General features: G+C 40.2%; 1 protein-coding gene across 2 annotated transcripts in view; it reads left to right on the plus strand.

Annotated features, from left to right (window-relative positions):
• Positions 1–15719, plus strand: part of SYNPO2 (synaptopodin 2) — a 123992-nt gene that overhangs the window by 95262 nt on the left and 13011 nt on the right. Inside the window, exon 4 of one of the 2 annotated variants that reach the window (XM_063135221.1) lies at positions 1611–3826. In XM_063135221.1, the coding sequence (XP_062991291.1) occupies positions 1611–3826 (2216 nt within the window). Of the gene's footprint in view, positions 1–1610; positions 4154–15719 lie in introns of those variants that run through there. The other variant, XM_063135220.1, reaches the window with a different exon arrangement.

The raw sequence follows: 15719 nt of genomic DNA on the forward strand, positions 1-15719 counted from the left end.
ATACTACTATTAAGTATTGTCTTCCCCTTCTATCTCAAATAGAGATCTTATTTGTACAAGTTCTGGTGATTTCTCTTGTCCAGTATTCAGCAGGAAAATTGCACTTCCTTCTGCAGGAACAGATATGGCACTGCTGGCCAAGATCCCAATAGCCAATTTAGGCATGAGGGCTTGGTCACTACCACTGGGGGATTACACACACACACACACACACACACACACTTTTTTTCCTTTGGACAACAAGACTGCAGTGATTTGTCTTGAACTGCTTTTGAAAGCCTCCTCCATTGCAAATGGGGTTTACTACGCAGCATGGAAAGATGCAATTGAAGAAATACAAGCACAAAAATAAAAGTACAACTATAAACCTGGGGTGTTCAGAACTAGTTATGTCCCAGTAGGGATCCCAGGCTATTCCCCCCCCCTCCAGCTTGATTCGAAAGAACATCCCTTACACAATGAATTTCAGACAGTTCTATAACAAGATATCCAATAGTTTCCAGTAGTATTTCCACACCATCAGTAATACATTAGGTGACCCAGATCTGCTTGCTCTCTTTGAATCTGACCTTTTCATTTCAATGGGATCAAATCACACTCTGGTTATAAAAAAGATATAAATGGGAGAAGCCATAGTAGAACCAGCTGCAGTCTGAAGCGTATATTTGCGAGACTTAATCCAGCTATTTATGTAAATGTGCAACTTGCTCTGTCCTGAATGCTCAGCATGAATAACATATCTAAAATCAGACAGAAAATATCAAACAAACAAAAAGGAAATATATTTACCCATGAAAATAAACTCCCCAATAGTTTATGTATCCCACAGTTCACCGAATACAAGCCAAAATGCTGTTTGCTGCTTCCAAAAAAAAAATTATAACTGGAACATGCTGTTCATTCACAAAAGTAATATTATACTCTCTAGAGCCTACAAGAGATGTCGGGGGCATGGAGAAGGTTGCCCACCAATCCTCTAGACTAAAAGCCACTAATGTTATTTCTTATATGCAGTTACTACATTCCCAAAGAGTTTGGAAAAAAAACCTCTGGAGAAATTACACTCAAGGAGACTATTCCTATAAATGTTCCTTTCATCCAGTTTCTCAACAAACAGTTTTCCCTTTTGAAATATGGAATCTATTCATTACTGATCTTATTCAAGTTAGTAAATAGATTCCCTAGCTGTCTCTGGGAGCACGAATGCCTACGTCAACATCCACCGTACATCTACATGTCTGTGACAACGCTGATTTATCTTCTATCTGAAACTGGCTTATATATGTACACATAGAGAAGCAGAAATGTAACATCAAAAGCTCTTGTAAGTTGAGCTAGTAGATCCGTAAGGGGAGGAATTGTTCAAAGAATGTCAGTCAGGGAGGAATGATTGCTATGGCATTTTTATCATGGTTGGAACTGTGGGAAAAGATTAATTTTAATGCCCTGCCCATGCATCTTTGCATAAGGGAAGATTCCAGTTCTAGGGGAAGAAAGATTAGTATTGCACTCTTCCACCCCAAGTAGCTGTTGTGTGGTTTATAGTTAAAATTGCTCTCATGTTATGCTGGGCTCTGCACTGAAATATGTTCCTTAATCTTTTCCCGCAGGGCTCAGACGGAGTGAGAGCCAGTCAGAGAAGCAAGTGAAAGAAGCCAAGTCTAAATGTAAGAGCATTGCCCTACTGCTGACGGCAGCTCCAAATCCCAATTCCAAGGGGGTGTTGATGTTCAAGAAGCGTCGCCAAAGGGCCAGGAAATATACTTTAGTCAGCTACGGCACTGGGGAGCTAGAGCGTTACGAGGACGAAGAAGACGAGGGCGAAGAAGGTGACAAAGAGAACGCATTTGAAGTAACCTTACTGGGCACGAGCGAGTCGGAAATCGATGAAGATTTCTTCTCTGACCTTGATAAAGAAGACCGGATTGTGACATTTGACTGGGACACTGGGATACTCGAAGTTGAAAAGAAACCAAAAAGTGGGGACGAGATGTCTCAGCTGCTTCCAGAGAGCAAGGGGAAGGGGGCACTCATGTTTGCCAAACGACGTCAAAGAGTGGACCAGGTCACTGCTGAACAAGAGGCAATGAAGATGCAGGCAGTGCACAGGAGTTCTGAGGAGCACCGGGAGGCCGCTTCAATGGAAAGCACCACCAAAAAAATTAGTTCCTCCTCCTATCAGGCAAAACACGAAGAAGCATCCAGAGTTCAGCAGAGCCATATAAGTAAAAGCTACATAGAAGTGAGCCACAGACATGGCACAGCAGTTCAGCAAAATGGCATTGGAATCGCTCCTGAGACAAATATGATGTATCCATCTTCCGAAGCCCTAAAATCACCTGCTTCAAACAGAACAGCCAAGCCTTTCCCTGGTGTTCAGAACAGAGCAGCAGCCCCATTTTCACCCACCAGAAGCATGACAAGCCCCCTCTCAGATCTGCCTGTGCCACCTCCTTACACCTCAGTCAGCCCGCCACCTGAAGCCTTGTATAGAACTGTTTTGACTCCGGTTGCGACCAGCACGACTCAGTCGCCTCTATGGTCTCCAACAGAATCGACAGAGCAGATTGCTTCCAGGGATGAAAGGATTGCGGTGCCTGCCAAAAGAACTGGAATACTGCAAGAGGCAAAGAGAAGAAGCACTGCAAAGCCAATGTTTACTTTCAAGGAAGCCCCCAAGGTGAGTCCTAATCCTGCTCTTTTGTCCCTTGTGCAGAATACGGAAGGCAAGAAAGGTGCTGCCACTGGCTTTGAATCAGGCCCTGAAGAAGACTACCTCAGCTTGGGAGCGGAGGCCTGCAATTTCATGCAAATCCAAGCAGCCAAACAAAAGGTCCCACCTCCAGTTGCTCCAAAACCATCACTAAAGGTTTCTCCTACTGCCACAACACCAGTTTCACCAGTCTGGTCACCGCCAGCCATAGCTGTTGCCCACTCTCCCATCTTTCCAGCTCCAAATTCACCTGAAGTGGCCACTCCGGCAGTTATCAAAATATCACAACCTGCTTATCCCCCTCCTCAGCCCCCCAGTACTCTTAACCTAGCTGGTCCCTTTAAAGGGCCTCAAAAACCATCACCACACCAAAATTATACACCCAAGCCAACACCCACCACACCGCTAGGAAATGCTGTGCTTGCTGGAGGAGTGGGGCCAGCTTTTGAGATGCCCCCTGCTTTGAGTGGGAAGGGAGCCCAACTCTTTGCCAAAAGGCAATCCCGAATGGAAAAGTATGTGGTAGACTCAGAAACTGTGCAGGCCAACCTGGCACGGGCTTCATCACCAACTCCATCTTTACCAGCTTCTTGGAAATATTCGTCAAATGTTCGAGCACCACCACCTGTGGCTTATAATCCCATCCACTCCCCATCTTACCCTCTGGCTGCCACCAAACCACAGCCAAAGTCCTCTGGAGTTGCCAAAACCACCAAGAAAAAGCCTAAAAAAGCACTTAGTTCCTTGGAAGTTATGAAGCATCAACCATACCAGCTTAATGCATCCCTATTCACATTTCAACCTCCCTCTGATAAGGAACACCTACTTCCTAAGCAACCTGCAAAGATTGACTCACTGTCTGCCTCAAAACAAGCTCTACCTTCAAGATCACTGAATGCTGGTTCTCCTTCTAATGTCCGAGCATCTTCAGTGTACTCTGTACCAGCCTACAGTTCACAACCCTTCTTCCCGTCGAATGCCTCTAGCCCTGTAATTGAGTCCTGTGCATCAACAGGTTACCCTATCTTTTTGAAGCAAGAACCAGCATCCTCCTCTACGTTTACTACTCCCAAGCCAAAGTTCTCAGCCAAAAAAGTTGGTGTCACAGCACAGGTGTGGAAACCCTCCGTCATTGAAGAGTAAAACATAGCTACAACTCAGTATTCACTTTGCTTGCAATGAATTGTTTGCGGTAGTAGTGATCTGGCACCTGAAGCAGCCCTGAGCTTACTTAATAAGTTTCAGATATATCACATGAAATCTGGGTCCAAAAAAGGCTTAAGTTTGAAATCCTATGCACACTTACCTGGGAGTAACCCCTATTGCACACAGTGTAAACTTACTTCTGGGTAAACAGGCAAAGGATTGTGCCGTTAATGTTTTTAAATGAATCAAAATGAATATTAATGTGAGATGGCACATATTTGTGTATGCAGTCATCTTTAAATGGACCTAAAATGGACATGTGCCACTCAGTATTAAGTAAGCAGGATGCTAGGTGTTAGTGCTTCAATACACACATACACAGTGAACACTGTTCCTGTATTTCAACAGTTAGCTTTCACAAGGGGTTTTATTTTGGGGTGGAGGTGAAGAGAAATACTTTTCTCTGCTGGCCAAAGGGTTCAAGTACAATCAACAATTAATGATACAAAATATATTTCTAAAAAAGTGCCTTCTAATATTGTGTCTCTTGTGAATGTTGTGTACAAAATAGATGTAAAGATTATGTGACCCAACTCTGCAGTTGAATCCTTATGGAGAATCTCTTTCAGAGGCCTGCTCAGAGCCCCATTCATCTTATTTAGATAGTGGGCTCCCCCCCGGCTCCATCGCAGCCATGTGTGTGGGAATGCTTCCTTTTTGTATACCCACAATCAAAATCTGGATATGCAAAGTGGTGAAATCATAAGCAGGGATTCCTTGATTCTCAGATTACATGTGGACTAGCACTAAAGATCCATAACACCTCAACCTGTATAAGCGCTATGATAATGTGGCTATGTTTCATGGGATCCCATCACCCCATAACCACAGGAAAGCAATTTATGCAAATTAGCACAGATGGTTCATCTATGGGTTAGTTCACTTAAGATTCTATTGCAGAATTGGATCCTTAGACAGTCAGCTGAGGCTTAATTGTGATCCCCAATAATGAATTACCTCTTTGATTTCCCCTTCCCCCACAAAGGTGCCTGTTGGGAGTAAGTATTACTATGTTTGGAAGAAGAAAGGCATTAGGAGAAGAAGCTTAGGCTGGAGAGGTTGTTAGAAATTTCCCATTTTTAAGGAACCATTGACCTCTTCAGTGCTAGGACACTTTTTTGACAACCAGAGAATGACATATCATGGGAGATAGACAATTAGAACTGTTGAAGAGCTAGGAATAAGCTGGGTTCTACAGCTGTGGAAGTGGTGCAATATGTTCTTGTAAAAGCATAGCGACTAAAATCTAAAGGGACACATCCTTGAATACCAATTTTGCAACCAGAGCAGTATGTGCCTTAAAAATAACTGTCTAATGATATGACCTCATCTTTCTGCTGATCACTTGAGCACATTCTTGTTTTCACTATGGGCTTTCTAATCCTGCTTCTTCCACTGGTATTTCTTTTCACTCTGTTCTTGCTCTTTCACCCTACTTTTAATTAATACACTGTGGACCAGGAGGATCAAGACACTGTTACCATGCCAAGTTCTGCTGAGTATTCAGGGCTAAATGCTGCCACTTTGATTTATGACTGTGATACAAAAGAACAATATTTGACAAATGCCAGTAACTCTATAGTGTACGGACTGTTGCCGGGGTATTTTAAGGATCATTGAGCACAGATGATCTTAGCCCTTTAAACTGTATTTTGTGATCATACATTGAATAAGGCGGTTAATGGGTACTCTTTCCATTCTTCCAGTGAAAACGTAGAGAGTTGGCTTTAATTTCTGGTCATGAATATAAAGATATTGTAGCTAAAAGGTTATTGCAAAATAAGTGACATTAATTCATTTAGGATCAGGAAAAATATTTAGTTTGATTGTGACAAACATCCAAGGTGGTGGTGTGACTGAATAGAGACTGTTCATGTGAATGCCCTCATTAATGGTGAGCAAATCCCCCAAAGTCAAATTTGGGGAAATCACACAAATGAACATGGGCATGTCTACACCTCCAAACGTTCCGGGAGGGAGTGGGGAGGATCTTGCAATATTGTGCTCACAAGATCCTCCCCTTTGGACAGACACACGCATGACATCCCAGGAGGAACAAAGGATGTCGCGCGCACACTTGTGCTCCAACGCAAATGTAAGGTGTTTTTTTTTAAAAAAAAACAACCCGCTCCCACTCCTCCCACCCCACCCCCAATGGGCACGGAGCACCTGAAGAGTTCCGTGCCCAGTTCCCACCTCCTCGTGTTTAATCCAGAGGAGCCGTGGGGAAAATCAGGCTAAAAGGCCTCCCAGTTATCCCAGGGAAATGGAGGGATCATCCCTCCCTGCCCCCGGGATCCCATGCGTTATGTGGATGCACAGGGATGATCCCAGGACGATCCCTGGGATAAGGCATGGTGTAGACATGCCCCATATGAACCTGCTAATTGGTCCATCTAGCCCAATATCATTTACTCTAATTGTCAGTGTCTCTCCAGTGTCTCAGCAGAGGCTTTTCCCATCACCCGCTACCTTATTTTTTTAACTTGAGATGCCAATGGTTGGATCTGGGACCTTCTGCTTGCTTACAAAGCATATGCTTTGTTCGTTCCCACAAAGTCTGAATGAACTAGACTGTTTACCTGTACATCCAAACCGAGGCCACCCCAGTGAACATCCAAGCTGCATCCACCTCTTAGAGACCTCTAAGCCTTAGTAAGGCCTCAAACCCTACTGTGGCCATAATGCCATGAATTGGTCCCTCCTTATTCCCTTCCCTTTGCATTGCTTCCTGACGAAGAAGGCATGGCCAAGGGGGCCTGGATCACTACAAGGCTGAAGATCATGGGAGATGTAGCCCCATTTGTTAAGCATTGAGATTGCAACTCACTCTTAGCTCCTTGAATCCCTTTGAGATGTGAAATGAGCTGCACCCTGCCTATAGCTCAGTTCACACAAACAGTCACCACTTGAGCTTCTAAAGCAAGAGCAATCCATGATGGCCACATGATGCAGCGATTCCCATGCCACTAAAATAAAGGAAGTTTCAAAAAGCTTCTGATTTGATACTTCTTAAATGTCCAACATGTGAAGTGTATTAATTTTGGGAAAGCCCTGCCTGCCCCTTTCCCCAGACTACTTTTAGTTGTCAAAATTACTTCTGTGCAACGTGCCCTGACTGTTTATGAGGATATTTTCTATAGAGAACAGAATGTGTGATTGGGGGTGGGGTGGGCAGCATATACAGCTTCCTGATTTCTATTCCCACTTTTGTGACATGAAATACCTGACAGGAAGTCATCTCTCTATATGCATACAGATTAGGTCACCATCACTGGAACCTCCATGTGTCTGTGGATGACATTTTGACTGTGAGATGTTGAAAGGTATGAGAAGGCAGGTCGCCTTCAGAAAATGAAAACAAGTGTGAAACGTGCCTCATAATGGTACACACTTGAAAACATTTTAGATGTTTGTTTCATTGTACACATAAAAATAAAGCATTCCTTGACATGCAGGCCTTATCCAAAGCCCATGGTGCAAATGAAAGAACTAGAACAGGGGTGGGCAGAAAGTACATTCCAGATGTTTGGATGTCAACTCCCAGCATTCCTGATCATTGGCCATGCTGGCAGGGGCTTCTGGGAGATGAAGTCCAAAATATTTGGAGATCTACAGTCTGCCCACCACTGATCTAGAATATATTTGCTCAAGTAGTCCTGTTGGTTCCAATGGGGCTTGCATCCAAAGTTCAGAGTGTTAACTGATTTTGGATAGGTTCTTTTCACTGAATTAGTCTATACTGGAAGTCAAGGGTGATTGTATTAATTTTAAGAAACCAGCCAATTCTATATAGAGGATTATTTTTGCATACAACAAAATATGGTACCAATATTTTAATCCTCTTGAGATCTTTCTGTTCATTTTCCAGTTACAACCTGCTGTATTTTTTCTCTAATATTAAAATTGTTCCTTTCTTCTGTACTTGTTCTTTTGCTTTTGCCTTCATTTCACATGTTTTATCTGCAATTAAAATATAGTTTAGGTTTCCTTTCCTCCTTACAATGGCTACAGTTGCTCAAAATGCCACATGATATCATCCAAATTTCACTGAAATGAACTCACCTTTATCAACAGTTCCATTAAATCCAACTACCTGAATCTGAGTAGGGCTTGCCTATTGACACCAATAGAACTAAAGTGCCATAAATCCAGTTCATAGTATTGGAGCCTGGCACAGCTTAAAGACAGTAAGGAGGGTGATCACTTTAGATGTCATATATGTTGGTCTTCCCCCCCCCCTTTTCTTTCTTTTTCTTTTTGCCATTAAAACTAGAAGGAGAAAGTAGTCACAGAGTCTCTTCTTTTTTTATAATCACTCACTAGATGTTCCCAATACCTGACCCGGTGTACTAGGCAGTACCTAAAGGAAAAGATTAAGGGGACATTTCTTTTTAGAACCCCTTAACATTCTCTTCTCCTCAGCTTTCCTTCTTCTCAGCTTTCCTTCTCCTTGTTAATCTGTCTCTTACATGCTGAGCAGAAAAAGTCATCAACATAATGTCTCAATGCTAATGATGCCCCCATCATTGTGAGAACATCTGAGAAATGTGTCATCATTCTTCCCTGGTCTGTCCTCTTAAGAGTGGCTAGCGTTGGACACATTTCTGGAATTTCAAAACTGAAATACTGTTCTGCACCTCAGGGCATCATTCTGCTTTAAGCAAGGTGAGTGGACCCCACTGTATCTGTCAGAACTGGATTATGAATTGGGTTGACAGTCTGGGATCCTATGAACACTCAGCTGGAGTTTGAACATCAATAAATTACCCTTACCTACTTTACACAACACTTTGTAATGTTGCGTTGACATGAGTTGCTTTTTTAGTGGATCCGAATTGGAGTTGTGAATGCTTTGAAACCTGTGCTTCAGGCTTGAGTCAAAGCACGGTGAGTTGGAATTTGTGTATGTGCTGAAGCTTTCACAACACTGATTTATCCCATGTATGTCCACAAAGTAAATACGTGTTGGCTTCAACTTGTTAAAGATATTTGTTTGAATCAGAAATTGCTTCTATATAAACCTTGCGGTGTTAGAATTCCTAAAAGGCCATTTATTCCTTAATGAGGACATTTGACTTTCAATTACTTGTAGTTAAAGGACAGGCCTTTTTCAAAATAAGTACCCAAGATGGCTTTTAAGAAAGAGGTGTTTACGTTTAAAGGACATTTCCCAAGAATTGTGCTGTTGGTGCATCTATATATTGCCATGACACAGGGAAGCCCTGCCCTCTTCCTGAGTTGAGAGAAGAGCTTTAGATGCTTTTCATTTTTAACTCCATGGGGAATGAGTTGCAAAGGGGATTGGTAATAGAATACAGTGCCTCTCACCTCTTGTTCAAATATGGCCTAGGACAGGAATGACTGAACGCCATGACCAGCTGCCGACTAGTCTGAGTGACATCAGTGGATGTTGACTGCCAGTCCAGTTTAAGCACTGTAGTTTCCCTCACACCCAATCACAACTCGAATAGGCATTAACTGTAATTCTTATTGGAAGACTCAGAAGGGCCAAAGAGAGATGGGAACAAATGCAAAGGCAAAGCTATGCTCATGGCTGTGTGTCAATGTTCCCCTCCCTATTCAAATCTGAATTATCTGTCAAGGGAACACAATGTTTTTTTCAAGCATTTGATGTTTTCAGATTGCTCGGAATTTTGTGGCAAAGACTGCAAAGTCTGAGAGGGAAACGCACAGGAAAGGAATAGCGTTAGAAGGCCAATGGCATGAGAAACCAGAGAACTTTGGAGATCTGTGAAAGGTATTGAATTTTGCAGTATTTGTCAGTCGTTGCCCTGTTGCCAAGCTTTTTACACATTATATTTTCTAAATGCCAGAATTTGCACTTTATACCAGTAGCAGCTCTTGTTAGCTCTAGTGAGGCACCTTGGTTAGCTCCGTTAGACTGTTGACTGATTCTGATTGACACCCGGAGCGGATTCACTGCCCCACTTACATCAGAGCTACCAGGCTCCACTGTTAGACTGATACTTTATGCTATCATCAGTGAAATTACTCTGTAGGTGAGCTTGGAAGTTTAGGATCTGCAGTCACTATTTACAATAATGTTTATAAAATATTCTCAATCCTAAAATAAAGAGTGCTTCCTCACTACATATTTAATGCAGAATTGCCATGCCTTGTTTGAACACATTTTAATGGAGGTCAACACAACAACGTCATTTGTTTGTAATCCTCTAGCATTTCCCCAAAGAACCATATATTTTACAGAAGAATGTCCAACTTTTTTTAGAAGTTTGGAAGTGTAGCGCCATCTCCATAGTTGTACAAGCCCTTATTGCTATTCTTCTGTCTTTTCTAAGAAGTGTAGTTTTCACACGGGCATTGACATGTTAGGTAGGTGAACCTACCACAGCTCTACATGTATTCACTCTAACTTTTATCATTGGCATCATTTTATAACCCAGGTAATTTATTTTATCAATCTTTTAATTAGCACAAAAATGCTTTTCCAGCTATTTTTCTTTTTTAAAAATTAAAATATTATTGAAACACTGCTTTAAATGAAATAATTATACAGCTAGAACAGTATAATATTATTATTTAAAAAAAAACATTTCCTGTCACTTCCCTTTTAGCAAGATAGTTTTGCCGTAACTAAACACTTCCAATTTGCACATATGATCCATTTTTAAACATATTAAAATGTTGCCAAAATATTGCTTAAATAAAAATAAAAGAGGACCTGTTTAGACAACACACTAAGATATTGTTAAGCCAGTAACCCTTTTGCAGCAAGTGGTTAGTGAGCATACTTAAACTGTGGTTATGTAGCCACCATGGTTAGGAATTGTTCACACGACACACTAAATCAGCGGTTCTCAACCTGTGGGTTGGGACCCCTTTGGGGGTTGAATGACCCTTTCACAGGGGTCGCCTAAGACCATCGGAAAACACATATTTCCAATGGTCTTAGGAACCGAGACATTTCATTTATTTGTAATTAGAAATAAATATTTCACAAAATATAACTACATATTGTTTTTGTGATCACTATGCTTTAACTATGTTCAATTTGTAACAATGAAAATACATCCTGCATATCAGATATTTACATTATGATTCATAACAGTAGCAAAATTACAGTTATGAAGTAGCAACGAAAATAATTTTATGTTTGGGGGTCACCACAACATGAGGAACTGTATTAAAGGGTCGCGGCATTAGGAAGGTTGAGAACCACTGCACTAAATCATGGTTCACATGACATGCTAAGCCATAATGACATGTTAAGCTCAAAATGCTTAACCACCATGGTTTAGTATACTTTCTGAACAGGAGCAGTGTGTTATACTGCTAATTTAAAATGACGAGGATGGGTGGGGACCTTTCTGCTCATTCAGCAATGTCACCACCATTTTAGCAACATAATTTCCTCCTCATTAAACACGTACAGTCTGTACATCTGATCCAAAACAAATGCTAAACACTTTGGGGTTTGACGTTTCATAGGTAGTAATGAGCAATCAAACTAAAATTAATAAGTGCTTAGTGCTAAATAAACAATTATTTCAACTTTAGAGATTGCTCTTCAGAATAAGAGGTTTTGGGGTGCTGTTTTGAAGTCTCTCTTTGGAGTTTTGCTGGTCTTTGTGACTGTTTGTAAATAGGGAAATCTTGTGACCAGTAGGTGGCAGGCATAGCAGCCATCAAAAAGAAGCAGCAGGAGCAGCTTTATTTTTTAAGGATTACTCAGAATCATTTTTTTTTCAAGTGCCCATACAGGTGAATTGGACCTTTCCCTTCCCCAATCACAGCAATTATACCACAGTCGCTGGTGTGGATGGAACACGATGGGATGAACATACAGAAAACCTACAGTATCCCCAAACGTGGAAAGTCAGTTGCAATTCCACTTGTAGGTTACAGTGGAAGACCATTGATTTATTAGTACTAGAAGCCAGCTGTCTGGAAGCAGCCAAAGGCATATGGAAGTAGGGATCCTTATTTGGTCATATGCTGGAATCATCAGCTCTTGGCAACATTCCATATTATCATTGAACTATTTAACGTAGGCGTTTAATCTAAAATTTCAGATGCAAAGACATTAAGAGATACACCCTGTGTTTCATTATAAGGACACATTACATTATAAAGATATAGCATGGGAATCCCAATATAGACTTAATCACCATAAGAAGATGCATGCACAGCTAAGTCACTTAAGGAAGTCTTACAATACATGTCCTTATTTGAACTGGATATCAGTCATTACCATGTGATGTTTGGACATGGAAATGACTTGAGAGTACTCCCATTTCTTTGAAGCATAAAATAAGCAGTGATAAGATATATTAAGAAACAGCTGAGCATTTTCACTCAGATCTAGAGACTGATGGTCTCATACGTATATGGCTTAAAACATACTTATATGGCTTGGAAACCTTGAAATTGTGGCATGAACAGTGAATTACATAAAAGTAGTAAAACGACTCTATTGCAAGTGGGACATTTGGCTGACTTAAAATCACTTTCAACTTAAGTAGGGAGTCCGACGACCAGAAACATTTTTATCCAGCACCATCACAATACATTTTATATACTCTTTTTTTTAAAAAAAAATGTAACTGAATTTTTTTAACAATATAAATAGAACAGTCAATAATTAGAGAGGTGGCACATGAAAAAAATGGGTTAAGATGTTTTGATCACATAAATTAAAAAGACAACATATGTTTGGTTGCCAAAAAAAACACAAAAAAACCAGAAGTGGGACTTGAAGATAGGAGTGCATAGGATAAAAGAGAGAGAGAGAGAGAGAGAACTATTATTTCTTATACTCTGTCAAAATGACTAGTTCTGGAATTTATGTTGCCATAAATAAATATATATTTACTAATTAACTAGTATAAACCCTGTGTCACCAGAGGGGCTAGTACTCTGAGAAAAAAAAGCAAAAACTAGCTTAATCAGTCTAATACACAAAACTGGCACTGAATACTGTTTTTTTCAAAGGTGACAAAACAAAAATGAACAAAACCTGTCTCGTACACAAATAAACTGGCACAGGTGAAAACAAACAAAGAAAAAAGGTGTTTTTTTAAAAAAAATAGCATTCCTTTAAGTTTGAGGTCGAGGTCACATGATGTGAGATCAGGCACTGTTTGACATGTTCTTCTTTTAAAAAATAATTTAGTATTTCTGAAAGTTTCAGGTTGAAAACATGTGATGTCTGATCAGGCACTGTTTGGTGCAGAGGAAATAAACTGGCACTGAACTGTACAGGAATGGACTGCTTGACGCAGGGCAAATAAACACATGGTTTTGCTATTAAAGCTCAAACTTTGAACTTTTTCGAAGTTTCAGAATTTTCTGCATGTCTACACTGCTCAAGCTTCAGTTTTTGTTTCTGGTTTTTTTTGGGGGGGGTAAAGAGCAGAATTGGTCTGGTAGCTCTCTAGTAGTAAGCATTACAAAAATGTATTCTTATATAGATTCTCTTCTCTATAAATCAGTAGGAAGTGACAGCTGGTTATTTGAGGAAATATTAGAGGAAGTCTGGATTTAAAAAAATCCTAAAACTCAATGGATGAACAGTTCTGTTTTAAACTTGACATAGCTAAAGTCTTTGTTAAGAGCAATCATGGTGACAAGTTTCATCCCTTTATCTTTAAAAATAACATTTTTTAAAAAAATAATTTTAAAACCTCACATTTTAAAAAAAATTCCTAAAAATCAATGCATGAATGGATCTGTTTTAAATTAGGTACGGCTAAAGCTCTACCTAAAAGCTATCATGGTGCCAACTTTCAGCTCTTTATCTTTAAAAGTGACGGTTTTAAAAATAATTTTAAAACCTCAATTTTTTAAAAAAATCCTTAAAAATCAATGGATGAACAGATCTGTTTCAAATTTGGCGTGGCTAAAGCTCTACCTAAAACCTCTCATGATGCGAAGTTTCATCTCTTTATCTTTAAAAATGGCGATTTTAAAAATAATTTTAAAACCTCAATTTTTAAAAAAAATCCTTAAAAATCAATGGATGAACGGATCTGTTTCAAATTTGGTATGACTAAAGACCTACCTAAGAGCTACCATTGTGCCAAGTTTCATGTCTTTATCTTTAAAAATGACAGAGTTATAAGCATTTTTGTTAATTCCCATTAGAGCTGCTCTTTGGCTGGGGAAGATTGGAAAAATCCGGATTTCCCCTCCCCCATCCCGGATTTGTCACCAAAAACCTGTACAAATCCAGGCAAATCCGGTCATATGGTCAGCCTAAATAAACTAACTTAAATAAACTAACATTAAAAATTCACAAATAGAGCCAGCAAGATTGCTAATGAGAGAAAAGATAAAATTCAGTCAGTTGCCAAACAAGTACTTCAGACAGTGAGAGAGAGAGAAAGCAATAACCAGTGAATCACATGGCTTCCACAAGTACAACTGAAGTACGAATTCTAACAAAAGTTCAGCTCCCTCTGCCTGGTAAGGAACACAGACATATGCTAAATGGGGAAGCCCCATCCAACCGGATCTACACTACTGCTTTAAAGCGCTTTATAACCATTTGGACGACTGTATATGGAGTGTGTCCTGGGCCCCCACAGCTGTCAAAACTGTTATAAAGTGCTTTAAAGCAGTAGTGTAGATCCTGCCAAGATTGTTCTTGAAAACACAGCAATGGGGATCTGTATGCAAGACAAAAAACAAATAAACTGCCTTTGGAAGCAAGGAAAAGGAAAGTCCTGTAACAAACAGAAAGCCTGCCCAGGAGGGAGAACTGCTGATACCCAGTATGTGCAGTCCTTCGCCTCAATGAGCTCTCTGGATTACAGGGATGTTCAGCTGCTCCAGTTTTTCAGAGAAGAATCTCCCTGTATATTTTGAAAAGGTGAGAAGAGGGCCAGGGAATGAGACAATGGTTCTAGAAAATCATTTTCGTTCATGTGTTTCAAGATTTTTGCTGCATAACATGTGACTTTACTCTTATAGACTCTGTCTATATGCCAGTTAGTGGATATTCGCAAATACACACACATACAAGCACGCACACACACACCGTTTATAATCTCCCAAGATGCAACCATATTTTCTCTAAAGACTTCAAGAATTCTACCAATCAATTTTCTGGCTTTAATCTGTCTAGTAGAACTCTGTTATGCAGCCCAATATGATATTATGAGCATCAATATGCAGCTTCAAATAGAGATTTTAGCAAGCTCTGTGGAGTTGCCTACAAAAGCATGATGGCATACTTAATGCTACCATACTCTGTGGGTGAAAAGGAGATCTCTGTGTGGTAGTTCACACAGCATTAAACTCAGGAGAGGAGTTGGATCTACTACTCAAGAGACATATTTGACAACATCTTTCAATAATAATAATAATAATAATAATAATAATAATAATAATAATAATAATAATTTATTTGTTACCGCCTCTCCCTCTGGATCGAGGCGGGGTACATCACATAAAGGGGTCTTTTACTTCTTTCAGTTAAGAAAATAATTGTGTTCAGAAATAGGATTTGAAATGAATACAGTCAGCGACAGTGAATTTTATTGGCTGGTAACAGCTCTGGAACTGACCTTCCTATGATTTACTGGATGCATTAAGAGCTACCGGTGTTGCACTGTTCATTCTCCCCCCCCCCCTCCATAAATAGTTTAGAGAGCAGTGGGAGGAATTACAAATAACAATGCCTCCTCTACCTCCAATGAACCTCTGTTTACACAAGTTCAGTTTGCCTTTGTACAAGATTCCATTCTGTAGTCTCTACTGCTGATGCTGATGATAAATTAGACCCAGAGCTACAGTAGCTACCTAGTAGATCAAG

This window comes from Elgaria multicarinata, chromosome 10 (assembly GCF_023053635.1).
Source record: "Elgaria multicarinata webbii isolate HBS135686 ecotype San Diego chromosome 10, rElgMul1.1.pri, whole genome shotgun sequence".
NCBI classification, from domain to species: domain Eukaryota; kingdom Metazoa; phylum Chordata; class Lepidosauria; order Squamata; family Anguidae; genus Elgaria; species Elgaria multicarinata.